The sequence below is a fragment of the Neopelma chrysocephalum genome, unplaced genomic scaffold (genome assembly GCF_003984885.1).
Source record: "Neopelma chrysocephalum unplaced genomic scaffold, ASM398488v2 Primary Assembly neopelma1_44, whole genome shotgun sequence".
Classification (NCBI taxonomy): domain Eukaryota; kingdom Metazoa; phylum Chordata; class Aves; order Passeriformes; family Pipridae; genus Neopelma; species Neopelma chrysocephalum.
This window is the reverse complement of record NW_020897703.1, coordinates 25,244,820-25,263,008: the sequence shown is the minus strand read 5'-3', so window position 1 is coordinate 25,263,008 and position 18,189 is coordinate 25,244,820. Positions and strand designations below refer to the sequence as shown.

Genomic DNA, 18,189 nt, shown 5'->3' with positions numbered 1-18,189 from the left:
TCACCCTCTGCTTTCCTTTTTTTTTTCATAAGAACTTTACTGCCTTGATTCCCGGGACAACAGTGGAGATTTTGCACAAAGATTCCAAGAATATCATTGAGCTGATTGTCAAAGCCTACAACGTAAGTGCATTTTAATACCACAGCTGCTGAAGTGAAAAGTGCCAGGAGCTTGGCCAGCTCAGCTCCCCCCTCCCCAGTGAGCTCCACCCGGCTTGGCCGCTTCCCTCCCTGGTCCTCTGCCTGCTGCTGGGGCTGGGATGTCCACCCTGGGGAGGGAAGCAAGGTGTGTGAGGAGGGGAAGGAGCATGGGAATGCCCAAGAGAGCATGCAGCACAGCAGAAGTTTCACCCCACATCTCTCATGTGCAGAATTACCCTGAAAATACAGCCTCCATCTAAAACAGCTCTCTCTCAGAGCACCCTACCAGTAGGTAAAATAGATTATATTTTTGTTATCTGATGTTCAGAGGCCTCCCAAGGATGAGACCAGCTCCAGCTAAGGTCACATCTTTGTGTTGCTCTCCGTGCATCACAAGCCGGTCTTCTCCCTGAATCCTTATGAGTCAGCTCTTCATGATCCTGGAATGATATTTCTGTTTAGGTGCTGGGCATGGAGATCTGACCCCACAACGGATCAGCCCTCAGGTAGAGTTATTCATGTGTAGGACCCATGGACACAGCTTTCAATGGCTGCAAGCTCTTCTTCTTAGTACTATGTTCATTAGTGCAACGGAGCAAGGAAGAACATCTTTGGAGGAGTTCACACATCCAGAGGCCCTGTAGGATTGTGTTATGCTGTAAAAGTCATCTTTCCTTCGCCCCCAGCTCTCTGCAGTTAAAAGAGCATTTGGTTATGCCCTTGGGAAGAGTGCTTCCCAAAGCTTCACCCTCTGAGGAAAGGCAATGAACAGCTAATGCTGCTAATGAGGCCCTGGAGATACTGCAAAACAAAAGCCCAGTTGTCCCAGTTTGTCCCCTTGAGGAACGGAGAGTCTTGCGACTAAGAAACTTGTCTGGGGAGAAAGAAATGAGCATTCACTCCACGTTGACTTTGCTTGTGATCTCAGCACCGTCACATGAAAACATCCCTTTGCCTCAGTTTCATGGATGAAATATGCATCCATGCCTCTATTTCAGCACCCCTCAAGCCTTTGCAGATAGATATAAGCTAATGAAAACTGTTGGGAATCTGACACCCCCACATCTGCTCCCTCCGTCTCTTTGCTTGTGAGCTTTGTGGTGCAGCTGGCTGGAAACCACTAGGGTGCTTAGACCAAGGTGCCCCATGGAATGACCTCTGTGGGATGAGTGGCTGCTGAGACGTGGGCTGGTTTCTTGCCTGTTCAGCTGGGTGGTGGGTGCGGGCTGGGACCCACGGGTGTGCTGCCAAGAGCTGCCGGAAACCTGGCACCTGCCCAGCGTCTCCTCTTGGTAGCTTTGTTTTTGTCCTGAAATTATGGCGGAAATTCTCACTGAGGGAGAAGGTTAAAATTCTGTTTTCTAAGTGGGAGTGAATATTTTTTTATTTCTTATGGAAAGGAAACTCTGAGCCTGGAGAAATCCTTCATCTGTGACAGGGACCATCTTCTCTTGCAGGGTGCCAGTGGCTGGTGCTCTGGGCCTGAGCTCCGCCTCTTCCCTTCAGTGCTTTGGACATCTCTGGTCCTCTCTCCCCTGCTTCCCTCCACTGATGCATACATTGGACTTGCATGGGTCTTACATTACCCTCAAGGTCCCTTTCCCCCCATCCCATCATGTTCCAGCTCTCTTTTCTTCTGCCTAGCATGCTGTCTTCTCTCCCTCATCCCACAAGGTGTGAAGCAGAAGAGAACAGGGACTACTTTCTTCCTGCCCTCACTAAAAGGGCAGGAAAGAAAAAACTAAAAAAAAAACCTAAGAACAAACCCTTCCCCCAAATCTCAACATACCTGAGAGATGGAATGGCTCATGTGGGGCTGTGCCCAGACACAGGGCTGGGTTTGGACCAAAGAGAGAAAATGGGACACTGGTTTAAAAAGCACTTTCCTAAACTAAATCCTGGCAGATCTTGGAAGTGTTTCATGTTGCAACTATCGGTTGCCCTCCGTGGTGGCTGTAGTGCTGTCAGAAGACATTGTTGTGTAACAGTGCAAAGGGGCTAATAAAAATGGCATCACAATTAAGTTAACAGAATGACCATATAGGGGTAATAAGAAAACTTGGCGTCTGTGTAAGAACATAGGAAGAGCCCATGCAAGGTCATACTGAGGTCTGGCATGGTGTCCTGTTTTCTGCCATGCCCCAGACAAGATGCTCTGGGAAAGAAGACAGGAGAGCATATCAGTGTGGCAGCTGATTTCTACAGGATAATTTGGGGCAGAGCAGTATCCTGAGATTTATTGGCACATGCAACATTGAGCCCAGAGGTGATGGATGGTCCCAATTGCCACTCCATGAACAGCTTCTCTGTTATAGCAGAGAGATGGGAAATTTTTCCTTTCTTTCCTGAAGGACTGTTTAGATTCACTCAGCCAAAACTCATTTATTTCCTGTCCATTTCCAAAAGTGTTGGCTCTTTGCTGGCCTGTGAACCCTGGTTTGTCATCACATGTACTGGCAAGAGGTCCGAATTAGCACTTTTCCTTAATCTGACCTCATTGGTGAGGGTTGTAGACAAGGGGGAGACAGATGGAGCTGGAAGCTGGCTTTGGAAAATAAGAATATTTGTACAAAAAGCTCCATTTTGAAAAACTTTGTCGTTTTTGGACACCACTTGTATAAAAATCAGTTCCAGCCATTGGAAGAATTAAACAAAACAATGTCATTCCAAATTAATACTTATAAACTTCATTTTGTTGTGACTTAAAAAGTCTGTGCGTGCAGTAGGGCGGAGAGATGAGAAGAAGAAGAAAGGGGGTAAGAGCATACCAAAACCTCACTGATGGAAAACGCTTTTCACTTCAAAAAGTTTTGCAAAGAAAGAGATTGTTCATTTATTTTTTCCCATGGCATTGTTTCCGGCTGATACTTATGAAGGGGTGCTTTTTGTTTGGCACATTCTCCTAGGAGGGAAAATATATTTTTCTGACCAAATGAGTGAAAGGAAGAAAGCAGGACAGAGTTAATGCAGTTTTACACCTTCTCTGTGCTGTACAACAGATATTGTAGGACAACTGCTGGTGGAGAATCAGGCTTTGCACTTCACTAAGGGGCTGGTTTATGGGGAGGAGGAGGTGCAGATGTGCACACAAAGCTCTGACCTTCACCTCAGAGATGCTCCATCTGGGGTTGAGAATGTTTTCTTCTTTTTTTCTCTTGTGCATCCATATATTTTCAGTACTGGCTACTATGGCTATCACACTTATCCTAGTGTGTAGGCAGCCTCCCATGAGTCTAGTTGTGTTCATCAGAAGCCTTTTGGACTGGTCAAGTCAAACTCAAATGTCAATGTGTGTGCAGGGGTGATTTTTTTTCATATAGGTGCAGAGATGTCCTAGCCACCATCTGGAAACATCAGGAGAAGAGACTAAAGCAGAAGAAACCCACCTGTGTTTGGGAGCCTGATGGTTTGCTTTCCTGTTGTGTTTCTAGAGTATTCGGTCCAAGGTGGAGCTCACGGTCTGGGACAGCCCTGAGGACATTGGCTTGACCTTCACTGCCACCTGCCAGGATGGGTTGTCCTATCCTGGGCTCAGGAAGTGTGGGGATCTCAAAATTGGAGATACGGTGAGTCTGCCTTTCCCTGGAGAGGTTGTTTCACCTACTTCACTCTCTTGATGAGTGGTCCTGGGCAATAAAATATAGTTTTGCTCATTTTCCTCTGCTCTTATCATGCTGTGCCATGATATAAAAAACCCAGAGAGTGTGTTTCTTCTAGAAATAGTTCTGGGTGGTGTAGATCAGCCCAAGGTCAGCTGTGAGGAAAGAAGGAATACAGGTGTCTTGTCTACAGCACTGAGATAAAGGTCTTAAACAGGCAGGAAAACACAATAGTCAAGAACGGGCTTTTTTCCTGTAATCCCAGATATTCAGATCACACTCTCAGCTGTGAAATTTTTATTTCCATGATCTGCTGATCTTTTCCCAGTCCAATAAATATTTAAGGTTTCCTTGTTATTGTTTGAAAATCCTGCCTTGTATCAGAAATAGCACTGCCAGCAGGATGAGGGCAGTGATCCACCCTCTGTGCTTGGCACTGGTGAGTTACCTCAAATCCTGTGTTCAGTTTTGGGCCCCTCACTTCAAGAAAGACTTTGAGGAGCTGGAGTGTGTCCAGAGAAGGGCAGCAAAGCTGGAACAGAAGGGGCTGGAACACAGGTCTGATAAGGAAGGGCTGAGGGAGCTGGGTGTGCTTAGTCTGGAAAAAAAGGAGGTTTGGGGACCCTTATTGCTTTCTACGAGAAAGAAGGGTCTAGTGAGGTGAGTGGCAGTCTCTTCTCCCAGGTAAAAGTGACAGGACAAGAGGAAATGGCCTCAAATTGCACCAGGGGAAATTTAGATTGGATATTGGGAAAAATTTCTTCACCAAAGGGATTGTCAAGCATTGGAACAGGCTGCCCAGGGAAGGAGTGGAGGCACCATCCCTGGAGATGTTTAAAAGATGTGTAGATGTGGCACTTAGGGACATGGTTAGTGGTGGGCTCGGCAGTGCTTGATTAGTGATTGGACTCAGTGATCTTAAGGATCTTTTCCAACCTAAATGATTCTATGCTTCTATGGTTCTAATCTAAACCTGTCTTTCCTGTGTCAGTGAGTGAAGGGATCGTGGCTAACTTTGGAGGTACTGCAAAAAAAGGCAGAGGGTGTTCAGAAAGGCAGCAACCCTCCTCTCGTGTGTTCACTTCCTAGGGTGTTGGATGGCAGCACAGACTAAAATTATCATTTCCTCCTTAATGTTAACAGTATACATGGCATAATCCATCCTGTGCTTTTTTTAAAAAGTAAAAAAACTAAGCTTTGTGTGTGTAAATTCAGTATTGAAGCAGATAAACAGGTTGCTGGGCTGCAGGGCTAGGGCAGGAGTGCTCAGACCAGTGGGGAACCTCCTCCCTTTCTCCAGACTTTTGCTGTCTGAGGCCATGGGCGTGGGTTTGTTAGCAGCCTGATTGCCTTATTTGAGAAGAGTGACTCTGCAAACATACCAGAGCTCTCAGTGCTGAGGCATATAAAAATAGCTTGAAAGAGTCAACAGTAGCAGAAGTTCTACCCCGCCAAATAAGGATCATGTGAAGTGTTAAAAAGGGAGGTAGCCCTGCTTTTTTAGCTGAATTTACTGTATCTTGGATGGGTGGGTAAAAGTGATGTCTGTAGTGCTTTGTTCCCATGGCAGAGCCTGAGCCCCCGAGGAAGCGCAGGTAATCCCGAGCTCCTGGCTTTGGCAGGAGCAGGGGCATTGCTCCAGCCACTGCAATTTGTGCTATCGAGAGGTCTGGCAGTGAGCGCAGCAGGGAGCTGGCACTGGTACCACTCCTGTTTTAGGTGCACCCTGAGTATGGAGGTGCTTGCATAGGGAGATGTGCCACAGGATTGTGGGGGTCGTGTCCCTCCTTCCCGTATTGTTCAGCTGCTTTCTGCCCCAGTGCTTCCACGTGGATCAAGATTTGACTCCTGCTAAGAAAGTTTCCCCAAAGAGGATAATGCTGGCACTGGACCCTAATCTGCTGGAGTTTAGTCCTGGAGCTGTGGGTGTCAGTGGGTGAAAGGGAGCAGGATTACCCTGATCCCTTTAGCTTGCTTTCTGATCTCCTCCTCTGTAATTTGAGCTCCTATCCTAATTGCTTCAGGCCTTGGGAAGGGGGGGATGTCAAGGGAGATTTTCTGGGGGTGCAGCTCTCCCACTGGAGGTGGCTGCTCTGCCGTCCTGTGTACATCACCCCTTGATATGTGGGACAGTGCAGACAGTGAGAACTTGAGTTGACCCCCAAATATCTCCAGAGAGAAATAATTCCCTCCTGAATTATGAGACCCAAGGAAAGGGTCTCATTTCCTTGGAATAAGGTTAATCCTCTTTGCTACGAGGCAGCTCCGGGCAGTGCTGGCTGGCCCCATCAAACAACAGGATTAAATCAGGGACCAAACGAGCAGCCATTGTATGGTCTTGGTTTTCTCCAGGAGAAAATCCCTGACACTGGATTGTAGCCACATAAAACGAGTAGAGGGTTGGTGTATAACCATATAACGATGTGTAACTCTTGTGAAGTCAGTCTTGATAGAAGCGTCCATTAAAAATGGCCTGTTGAAAAAAATGACATGCTGAAAGCTTGGGAGTTTGTGGCTGATGCACATCTCCATGAGCAAATCAGGAGTCCCATAAAACCTTCTGAATCCCTGATCTTGTAGGCACCGCAGGCCCTTGTGCTGTGCTGGTTAGATATTTGATAGTGTTTGTTCTGACAGAGTTTATTATTTTTAACAGCATGGAAACTGGGCTATTTGCTAGAGTTTTGCCCTGTTTGTTTTTGGAAGTAGGTGGGTTCTTTCCCACCTCACAGAAGCCAACGGTTCCTGATGGGAAAAATTGCTGTGAATGGCTAACTGCAAAGAGTTTTAAAACGCTAAGGTTGTCCAACCCCTCATGGCAGATGCTGGTGCATTGAGCTGCAGGTGCTCTTGCTGGATGTGGAATTGTTAGGGGGCTTTTTGCACACCTGGGAATGAAGCTCAATGCACTGAGTTGGCCCTGCTCCATGGAATTGCTCCATGGATTTTCCTTGGGACATCTGCTGTTTCCTTCCTGGGACACCCTTGACAGCTGCTTTGGGGCCGTGCCCCTTAACCTACATCTCAACCTGCCCTCCAGGTTTCCTTCGAGGTGGCCGTGGAGGCGCGGAGCTGCCCTGCCGAGGACACCTCGCACACCTTCACCATCAAGCCCGCTGGCTTTCGGGACACGCTGGAGGTGGCCGTGACCTACAACTGCCGCTGTGGCTGCACCGGCCGCGCCGCGCCCGCCAGCGGCAAGTGCAGCGGCAACGGGACCTACTCCTGCGGGCTGTGCGAGTGCGACCCCGGCTACCTGGGGGCCAGGTGCGAGTGCGAGGAGGGGGCCAGCGGGGACATGCACCACGCCATGTGCCGGGAGGCAGAGGGCAAACCCCTCTGCAGCGGGAGAGGGGAGTGCAGCTGCAACCAGTGCCTGTGCTACGAGAGTGAGTTTGGAAACATCTATGGGCCCTTCTGCGAGTGCGACGACTTCTCCTGCGCCAGGTACAAGGGAGTCCTCTGCTCAGGTAGGAGCCTTTCCTCCCTCGTCCCCTCCACATCGTGGCAGTGGGGAAACCACCCTGAAGTGGGGAAGGCTGTTGGGCTGGGCTGTGCACAGTGTGTGAGGGGCTGCGCCTGCCCCACCTGCCCAAATCTGCCCTGTTTCTGGAGAAATCTGTGCTCTCTTACTTTTCCTCATGGGAGAAGAAGGGAGAAGTTTAAGTGCATTCAAAGTAAAGAGCAAAAATTGCATTATCCCTCTCAGAATTGGGTTTGCAGGTGTTGGAGTGAAAGGCTCTCTCCCTGCAGGCTTGTCCGCTGCCTGGGTCCCACGGAGATGAGCAGAGTCTTGGCTTTGGTGTTATTTTGATGTAACTATGCAAATCTCTTGCACAGTAATATATATCCTTAGGAAAGAGTAAACTAGCACAGGCTTCAGAATCCTCTGAAGCTTTTTGGTGTTTTCATAGGCTGGATTTTTTCTATGTGTGCCATCCTTCCCTGCCTTAGGCAGAAACAATCTTTTTTTAAAGATGAAGCATTTGGAGTAATCCCCTGGTGCATCGCAAGTGAAAAGACAGGTTGTGTTTCAGGCTGTTACTTATTAAAGAAAAGCTGTGTTAAAGATTCCTAAAGGTATTTTATGTATAGATTTTTCTTCCCACTAGGAAAACAAGTCATTCATTGGGAAAGATGTAGCCAGTCAGCTTTGCTTAAACAAAGGCAGAGGAGTTATTTAGCTGTGTTTGCTAAAATGGTTTTAAAACCTCGTCAGTCCAAGGTCACATAATTTACCTTGAACGTAATTGCCTGGATTAGCCCCCAGACGTAATTCCCCCAGTTGGATCTGGGCAAAGGGTTTTTTAAAATTTGCCTGCTTTCAAGCAAGTAAAATATTTCCTTAGCTGAAAATCCTGGACAGAATTTCTGAAACAAGTGTAAACTTGGAAAAAAAATAGCTATTTTTCACATTTTCTCCAGGGAATTGGCAGGGTTTTTCCCTGCTGTTTATCTTGCCCTGCTCGTTTCAGAGCTGGGCAGTAAGTGATGGGGCACCTTCTGGTTGCAAGTTTCTGGCTGCTTCAGACAATCGTGTTGTTATGTAGGTAGAGAATGTTTGTGCTGATTTTCCTGTAGCCTGTTTTGTCACTGCTGAAGATAAGACAGGTGATACTCTGGGTTTTGGAATTGCCCTGGAGCTCCCTGCTGCAGAGCAGTGAGAAAGGCCAGTACCACCTCCCACAGTGACTGCCCAGACTGGGAAGCTGGTGATGCAGGAGCGGAAATAGGGGTGAGCAAGCAGGAAAAAGGTATTTGAAAGTAGATGGGGGAAAAAATAAACTCAGCTGTGAAGTAATTAAGAGCAGTACTGCCTGCGGGTTCTCCAAAGGACCATATTGCTTTGATAGCATCATCCCATCCAAAAGCAGTATATTTAAGGGCAGCAGTGCTATAAAGAGAGGTTGGAAGTTACTGGTGTAGCAGTTGCTGCAAGAGAAGGACACCCCTCTGCTCAAATTTCCTTTTCAGCAGGAGAGCCAGAGCTCTGCCGCTCCACAGGAAAGCAAATTGCGTTTCTTCTGCTGCACCTGCTTGATTCTGTCCCTGTGGAGGGTGTCTGGTGCTGGGAAGAGCAGCATAGCTGTTTTCGGACCTGCCAAAGTTTTTAGAAGTCATTTAGAAGTTATTTTTATAGCTATGAAAGAAAACAAAAGGATAGGCTGAGGCCAAGCAGCCTCTTTTCTCCAGGAATGGGATGGAGTCTGGCATGGCTGCGTGGGCTGGTTCTCCCTATGCCTCCTGGTATTTCTATTGCTGTTGGTTTGTTGGCTTCATTGTTTGGGTTTTTTTTTTTTAATTCCAGCAGTTATGATGCTAAATCTGAGCTGTAGCAAGCGCTGGGCCAGTGACATAACATTTTGAGGTGGTTTTGTCAGGCCAAGAGGCTTGGGATTTCACCAGCCTACCAAAAGTGTCTGAGCTTGGCGGGGGGGGGGCTGTGTCCAAAGCTGCCCCTGACAAACAGCCCTCTGCTACACAAACATCCCTGGGCAGTTCTAGCAGATGCAAACTCTCTCATTCCTACAAATGGGGCCTTCTTGAAAAAGACTGTGTGTTTAGCTCAGCACTGAGCTGTGTAGACTTGGCAGCCAGAAGGGTTTAGGTGATGCCTTGGGGGCAGGATGACTCCCAGGGCAGTTGCATGGGGTGTCCAGTTCCTTCCAGGGAGTGAAATGCCACTCTGCCCTCACTGGGCAAAATGTCTGTCCCTGAAAGGCTCTGGCATCCCAGTACCCAGTACAGGCTGAATCCCACTGCAAGGGGAGACCAACGGATTTTAGCTAATGCGCAAACCATGACTCCTCTGGTAGCATAGAAGGCACTTAATGCCTCTCAGTGCCTTAGTGATGACTGTATTTTGAACAGCGTTTTCACCCCAGTGGAACCCAACCTCAGGTTTAGCACATGGGCTGTGGTGTCCCCCATTAAATGCATTTACACTTGCCCAAACTGTTGAACAAGATGATATCATGAACCTCTGAGTGCCTATCCCAGACCAAGCCAGTAGGAAAGCAGTCAGTCCAACCTGACCTGAGAGGAGGGGGAGGACCAGGAGGAAAGCACATTTTTCCAAGCTGAGAGGTAAAAATCCGCTCATGCAAACTGCTTTGCACATATGTGGCTGTGTTTTTTGCTCACCTCAGCTCAGAGGCCCCATGAGCCCATTGCCAACCAGCCTGGGTATTTCTTCCTTTCGTGATCTGTAGCAAAGCTATCCCCATGGAGTCACTGCCATGGCACAGGGATAGGTGGCATATGATGCTCAAGCATCCTCTGTTCCCAGCGAAAGCCACAGCAGAGCAGGGTTGAAATGGTCTGAAATGAACTTATTTCTTGTCTCTTGGTATTTAGTCCTTTGGCCAGCAAAAGTGTTTTCATCCATGGGTCCATTTATAAATATTGGCACCTCATTTTGTCAGCATTTTAGAGGAGAGGTGCCTGCAGACAGTGCTGCCTGTGGCTCCTGTCCTTTTGTAGTCCCCCCATGAAGTGGAGGAGCAGATTTTGGGTGGGAGATAATCTAAAGAAGAAACAAGAATTTAATTCCTGTTAGTGGGAGGTTTAACGTGGCTCCTGCATCTGTGAGGCAGGTGGGAAAAGGAGTCATTTATAACATGTCGTAAATGTTGATTCAAGTTGCATCCAGCTCTTAGTCAATGCCATTTAGTCACTAAAAAGTGGCATTTGTTCGGCTGCTCCCCGAGTCCAGTTAACAGCTCCAGAGTAGCTGTTTCAAACCATTAATCAGGCTTTTGGAAGGGCCGTGGGGGACATCTTGCACAAGTGCTTTGTTCTTCCAAAAGAAGTGCAACTGGTCATCCGCAGCACCATGCTCTGACAGAGCAGGCAGTCGCTTCCCAAACCCTAGAATGCTTTGTTCCCAGTTTTAATCTGGATGGAGAAGTTGCCTTTTTACATTGAAACCTTCGCCACATCGCTCTGGCCTCTCTGCTCTGAAATGTGGGTGGCTGTGGGAGAGGGGCTGAAAACCCTCCTGCCTGCAGCTGGGCTGGGGAAGGGGCAGCTGGCTGCACAACCCAGAGGCTTTTGAACCCCTTGGCTGCCTGCCAGGCAGTTTGACAAAGAAGGAAGCATCTCTGCGCTAATTGCATTCCTGAAGGTCCCATAAAACTAGGTGGCAAGAGGGAGGAGAGGCCCCACTGAGGGCATCACACATTTGCCTCTAATGAAGAGAGACTGGCTTGCCAGAGGCCAAGCTTCATTAGCATCACTGCCCCAGACCTATTTTTTCTTGTATGGGGGGATGCAGAGTAATATGGCATTATGGTGTCTCTAGAGAATTTTCCCCTCACCCATTACCACTGTTCCCTGTGTGGGTGTCGTTTGTGTGCTCTTCAGCCCAGGACTCTGGTTGTGCACAGGAACATCACTAATGAGGTGTAAGTGAAGAGCACTCACCACACTGCAGCCATTCCTCCCCCTAAAACACAGAGGATTTGTCTGGAAAATCCATACTGCCTGAGCAACACAGCAACTGCTGACATTGGTGCAGCTTTGGGATCAGATCTTTTGGGATTTATCTTCTTTTTTTTTTTTAGAATTAGACAGTAAATCAGATTTATAAACACTGTGCATCTATAAATCAAGCCCTGGAAAGTCTCTCTAGCTTGTAAGCTGCTGTGAGCATCTTAACTGGTTCAGGTGACTAAAGATTGTGGCTGGCTAAAGAACACCACGATCGCTGGAGAATGGCCTCACTTGCCGGCACAGGGCTTCCAGTGACACAAAAAGCTCGGCTCAGCAATAAAGTGTTGGGTGTCAAATCTGCAGGTACACGCTAGTGCCAGAATCACTTCTGCAATGGGATGTGAGAAGGGACAGCTCATTGGAAAGTGACTGCTTATTTTGCAGAGAGTAGCCAAGCTGACATGCAATGAGACTCCAGCTGCCCTCCAGAAACCACTTCAAAAACTGCTGAGGATGTACAAGTCCTCAGTATTTACTTCTAAATGCTTCCTCTCTTGGTTTTAGTAAATGGGGAAGCTCAGGGAGGTTTTAGTCTTTACTAAAGCCCAGGGAGATAAGGCTATTCTGTTTGTTCTAACATAGCCTCAAGTTAGAAATCTCACTCATGCTTTTGCAATTTGTTTTTGGTGTTCCCTGTCCCGAGCACCGTAATGGCATTTAACAGTGCTGTGTTTGAGGGCATCTGGTGGGACAATGGCTCTGGTGCCAGTGCCCCAGTTTCTGGTCCTGCATTACAGCCCCGAGCTTTGAGAGTTACACTTGGGTTTGATGGTACTGCTGGTGTCTCCACCCTGGGGTTTCAGGTCGGGTCTGTTACTGTACAAATCACTGTGCTCATGGACACATCTTAGGAAATAGACTTTATTCCACACACACCTTTGTAGTTACTATTCACCTACCCAGTGGTAGTACCTGGACAGAGGATGCTGGTGTGCATGTGAAAGCTCAGGTGGGAGAATAAAGGTGATCCACATCTCTCAGATGCACACTAGCATTGTTTTTTGGTCTTAATTGTCTTCATTCCTAATATGTAAGCTTTTACCAGAAGAAGAAATGGGTAGTTGATTTATTAATTTCTGAGGTGCAGGTGGTGGGTTGAGTGTGGTTTGGGGAGGAAGGGAAGATTCTTTTGTGCCCACTGTCTGTGGCTGTGCTGTGGGTGGGGTAGCATGAAGCAAATGTACCCCTGCCAGAAGGGAAGAGGTTGGCCTGTGGCAGAAAGAAGATAGGGAACAGAGCCTAAACCACATCTGCAGTGTTTCCTTTTAAGTCTTGTTATCTTTAGGGTTTTGATTTGGGTCCTTTTTTTATTTAGTTTGTATAAAAAGGTGGAATCTGAGCACTGCTTAGTAAAAAAAGGACCTGAAGGGGAGAGATAAAATGACCATATAAATATGGAAGTTAAAAATAATCTTTTGGCAGTTGCTAAGTGCTGGTGCAGCTGTGAGCCATGCAGCTGCAGGGACATGCAGCTCTGTCACTGGGGCAGCTGCCTCACAGATCAATCCCTCTCTGCTTCCCGTGTGGGAGGAGGATGGGGAGCACACATATACCAGCATATTTGAGGCTTATTTTGGTGACAGAGGATGCAGTGTCAGCTCGGGTCACTGAGCTGCAGCCTCACAGAACCAGTTGCTTTGTAATAGTCTCAGTCATTGGCAGCAGGTTGGGGGCTCAGGGGGCCGGTCAGCGGCTGCGGCTGCGGGTGCTGTCAGGGCTGCAGGGCAGGGGAGAGTGGGTTGGGGTGAGCAGAACCAAGTAAAGTCCTCTGAGCCAAAATCTTTTTCCATTAGGGTGGATTATAGGACTTTGAATGTCCCTTTTCCTCACCAAAGAGCGGGGTAGGGGACAAGGAGCTAAAAACCAGCTGAGTCTGGGCTATAAAACACAGAAGTATGTAGATGTGGTCACGCTGTGTGGGCACAGGGTGCCCATTACTCCTTAGCAGCCAGCAAACTTGGCTTCAGGTATCTTGAGGTCTCTTGCCTACAGAGCCACTGCATAGCCCAGGGGCCCTTATGGCCAGAATAAATAATAAGACAATGGCACTGTGGTAACATCTCTCTCTTAAGATGTGATCAAGACTCAGTCAGACTGCATGTTTATCCTAGAGCTTCCTTAAAACCTTTCTTCTTGCTGCATTCCCATTTGGCCTTTGCTTTTGTCACCTGCAGAAGCTGCTCATTTATCCCAAATGTGGATAAAACAAAAATAATCCACCAGAATAAAAAGGAAAAATAAACCTCTCACTTGCTGTGTCTCATAGCTGTGAGGAACTGAGGCCAGACCACCTGTGCCTGGGTGAGCATCCCCTCTCCAGCTTACATCCCCCATCCAGCTGTGAAACATTTTGGCTCCCATAAGAATAGATTGCAAACATTTAGTAAGAAATTAATCAAATGGGGCACCTCTGTTGTCCTCTTCCTTTTTTGGGGTTAAACTGTGAAGCTGGGCATGTTCCACTTACTCTGAGCACATGGATTAGTGTAAAGAAATGGAAGGTTTAGGTCAGCTCTGTTTACTTCCATCCTGTGGATCAGCCTAAAAGAATGTAAGGTCCAGGTCAGCAGGGGCAGGCAAGGAAAAAAAGAGGACTGTGATGGAGATTACCTGGAGGAGCAGTCACCTGAATCCACCTTCATCCCACTCAAACCGATGCTGCTCTCACCCTGCTTATGAGATCTTTTCTGGTATCAGCTGTTGGTATTCCTGCATTCCTGCTTGACCTCCTGCAGAGCATGGGGCTGCCATGCTGTTGCAACATTTTGGGCAGACAGAACGTAATTGCTTAAGCAGTGATTTGGAAAACATTTCTGCAGGTGAGAAAGGAACTGTGGAGGTGCCTGCTGCTGCCAACACACGTGGGATGTTGGCTTTTAGGTCTTGTTCTGGTGACAAGAGCTGGTGTCTGAGCCCTGAGGTGATCCCAGGCTGCTTTGCACGATGCCTTCCCGAAAGGGTGGGTCTGGCCATGCTTTGCCAGACCGCAGTGAGCTCTGAGAGCAACACTTGAAACCTCTCAGACTTTAGTGTGGAGTGTCATTGAGAAACTCTCCACTCTTTACACAGTGTGAAGAGGAGGAGAAATGACAGAGACATGTACGGGACGCGCCTGCCCACTGCGGGCAGCCTGTAGTGCCCCACTCTACCCTGCACCAGAGTGGCACCTTCTGTGGTGGGAAGCAGGGGATGTCCAGCCCCAGGCTCCCAGATAATTTGAAAGGGTGGAGAGAGATTCCACCCTTGAGCTGTGTGAGTGGCTGGCAGGCAGTGGCATTCTTCTGTAGCCGTGTTTGACTTTTCCTTGCAAGCAAAGGGTTCCTGAGCATCAACTGCAGGGTGTCCCACGGTGTTCTGGGTGTGCTCATCTGTAGGAGCTGTGTCTCATAGCCCTGATGTAGAGAGGGGCTGAGAGCCATGTGGGAGGTGTTTTGCATTCCAAATTTCATCTTCATGAAGTCTGGCATGCAAATCCTCAGTGGCCTTTTGGATGTGAATGGGGCTGACTCAGTGCATGTGTTTCCTCACATCTCCAGTCTTTGGAAGGCTCCTGAAACCTCCCTGCCACTTCCTCCTATGGTATCATTTCCATCCTTCCCCAATCTCTCTCTTCTTCTTCTCCAAATTTATTTTTTCCCCTTTAACCTGGTTTCTGTTCTGTTTCCAATTTAATCCCGAGTCATGCGCCGCTGCCCTCCAAGAGCGTGAAGCTCCCCGTCCTGCTCTGTGCCGGTTCCAAAGGCTGAACATCCCAGAGTTCAAATGGCCTCTGGGATGGGGCAAACAGCACGGGGTGACCCTCATCTGCTTGCTGTGACCTGTGAAAACATGGCCAGTGATTGTAGCTGCAGTGTAAAAATGCCTGGTCCCTCCTCTAATTGTGCTGCTAATGACCTCCCATGCTGTGCTTCAGGTCAGAGGCTGCCCATCAGTGCAGTGGATGGTTCTTAACAGAATGCTCTGTGCTCGATGTATATGATCCTCTGCATTTCTTTCACAGTAAATAAATGCACTATTAGGTATTGTGCCACTAGGCATTAGCATTACATTGTTGCCTTTTAAATAATATTGATTATATAGGAGTTGGACTCTGTGGTCCTTCTGGGTCCCTTGCAACTTGAGATATTTTATGATCTTTGCATGGATTTCTTACAGGAACACAAATGATACTTCCATTTGTGTTTGTGCTTAGTGCTGTGTTTATTCCTCACCTTCCTTGGTGTTCCTGGCAGCAGGCATACCCTGCCTGCCCCACCTTGCTCACACCAGGGGTTTGTGTTGGTCTTTCACAATGAAACAGCAACTGAGTTGGACTTTCTCTCCCCAGTGTATTGAGTACTGCTCACTAGAGTTTCCATTCCTGGCACCAAAGGGCAAAGCTGCCCTTTCTTACCCCTCCTTTCTCCCTGCCTGGGCTCTCACTGCTGTCCAAGTCTTGCAGTTCTTCCTAAATCTGGCAACAGCTCCTTGAGGATCAACCCACAAAGAGCGCTGCTGTTCCTGCCTCTTTTCACTGTGGTTTCTCCTTGTCCTTGAGCGGACCTTTTGCAATCGTTAATGAATGCTAATGAGGCATTAAATGCCCGGGCAGAATTAAAGAATACAGAAGTGACGTCTTTGACGTCTTTATGGGAGCCAGAGCCCCGTCTCTGGGTCTCTGCTCTTAAAGTGGCATAGCATGTGGGTTGCAATCAGAGGTGTCATCTGATGGTGCATGCAGGTACCCAAACCCCCTGTCCTGCTGCAGCTGCCCCCTCCCACAGCCAGGGGCCCCGTAGAAAGCTCCAAAAAACCCCCACTAAGATGAACTCACAAAATAAAGCTCACTCACTCCCCAAAGAGAGAAGATGGTGTTAGAACAAACTCCCTTTAAATGGTCTTCTGGCCAGTGTCTGACTGAGTTTGGCATTTGAATTTGGTCCATCTGATGAAAGTAATTAACAGAAATGCACATTTGGTAATGAATGTTGTATTTGGAGTTTAGAGGCAGATGAAAGCCTCCCACCAGCAGGTGAGTGAAATTCTGTGTCTGCATTTCTTGTTCACATGGAATGAAAACCTGTGAATTTTGCTCAGTTTGGTTTAAAAATTGGCTTTAAATAATTGACCTGAAAGGGAAATTCACTGCAGGCTGTGGGTTCATTCTTTCTCTTTTTTTTTTTTGTCTTATTTTGAATGTAATTCTTACTTCTTCCAGGTACTTTGGGAAGGGAGAAATCTGTTCCAAAACCATAGACCTTTGGTGAACTTGCATCACAGATTATGTGTTTGCGTCCAAACAGAACTGGGCAAGGCTCCCATGGCACTGAATTTTGCAGAGGAAGAATATCTCTCTGCTCCAGAGCCCACTCCTCTCAACGAGGTCCAGCTGAAAGGACATTCAGCCTACTTGGGCTTCAGCAGGATGGGAATTAGTCTGCTTTTCATTTGAAGGATGGACCTGAACCATAGAGTTTGGCTCTGGAGTTCAGGGATTTGGGATCATGCAGCTTTGTTTTGGAGTCAGGAGTCAGGTTTTATTTTAAGAACATATCTGGAGGATTTTTGTGCAGTAGGAGCTGGTAGGAGTCTGCTCAGGCATAAGGGAAGATGGAGCTTGTCCTTCCTGGGAGCACCATACCTCAGTGGAAGGGTTGCAGAGCTGTAGGTTTTCTCAAGACCTTTATCTGCCTTTCAGCAGAGTGCATGGTTACCATATGTCCTCTGATGTTTCTAAATCTTCCAGAGCCTTCACAGTGACTAAAGCTGAAGGCTAAGTGCAGAGTTGTATAAGCAGACCTGGGCAGAGATGGGCAAAGAAGTATGTAAGTGGTGGAGAAGTTCCTGTTTCTGGACCCATGGGTGTTGGTGGTGTCTGAGCAGGGTTGGGAGAGCCAAGTGGAAAATGCTTTTCTTGTCAAGCACCTTTATTTGTCAGGCTTTTTGGGGAGAAAAGAAACAAATAGAGAGTTGCATCCAGAGGGGTTTCATCTGTGAGCAAGTCTCATCTGTTAGGGGGCTGGAGAGCTGGCTGGAGAGAGGAGCACTGCTGTGGGAGAGGTGTTGGTGCATCCCATGGCAGATCCAATAAACACCTGCATGTGAAGAGATCAAGATCGATAGAAAAGGACAGTGGCACTTCTTGAGTGAGAGGTTTGGAGGGAAACACAGGAGGGGGAAAACCCCGGAGGATTCCCACACATCCCTGTCTTCCAATCGGGCTTAAGGAATGATGTGAATTGTTAGCAGTTCCTGCAGTGCCTTCTATGTCAGCTACTTAAGGGGTGACAAAGTCAAGGATGAGCATGTTCCCAATGTGATGGGATGGTATTTGGGACTATGGCTCAAAGGAAACACCTATCCCAATTGTCCCCACTCAGGATGAAGCGCTTGTGTCTCTGGGAGGATCTGACAACAGCCTTTGCCCCATATCTTTCCCTGCATTGGTAGCAGAGTTGGCAGCAGGACCTAAAAGCTCCAATTCCCAGCTCTGGGTCTCCATCCAAAAGGCCACGTGTGGCAGGCTTGGCTGAGGCACTAACGTAAGCAGAAGTCAAGAGATTTGTGAAGTGCTGAGCTTACTTGAAAAAAAAAAAAAGGAAGGCTTTATTTTAAGAAATGCAGCTTTAGATCTCTTTCAGGAAATGAGTCCTTGCTGCCCATTTTGGCTTTCTGGTGGATCATCAGCCATATCTTGTGGTTGCGTTTCACCTCTGCTTCTGCAGCAGAGAGAAGGAAAATGAGGAAAGGCTGGCCAGGGCTGCCACAGGAAATCCGCCTGCCTCGGATTGCTTTCAGCTGCCTTCATGAGACAGCAGTTTCCAAAACCCTGTCTTCCCTGTCCAGTTCTGATTTAACCCAGAAATTCCCAAGTGAATGAGAAATTGGCATAGTGAGGTGGTTTTTTTTTTACAATGGCAGTGCTGCAGCGTGATTGCTGTCAGTTATGTCGAGCTGGTGATGGGGCTTCTGGTACC

General features: G+C 47.8%; 1 protein-coding gene across 1 annotated transcript in view; it reads left to right on the top strand.

Moving 5' to 3' along the window:
* ITGB5 (integrin subunit beta 5) overlaps nt 1–18,189 on the top strand; it is a 59,394-nt gene that overhangs the window by 29,014 nt on the left and 12,191 nt on the right. Inside the window, exons 8-10 of the mRNA XM_027679023.1 lie at nt 33–122; nt 3,572–3,706; nt 6,780–7,209. Coding sequence (XP_027534824.1) covers nt 33–122; nt 3,572–3,706; nt 6,780–7,209 — 655 coding nt within the window. The remainder of the gene's footprint in view (nt 1–32; nt 123–3,571; nt 3,707–6,779; nt 7,210–18,189) is intronic.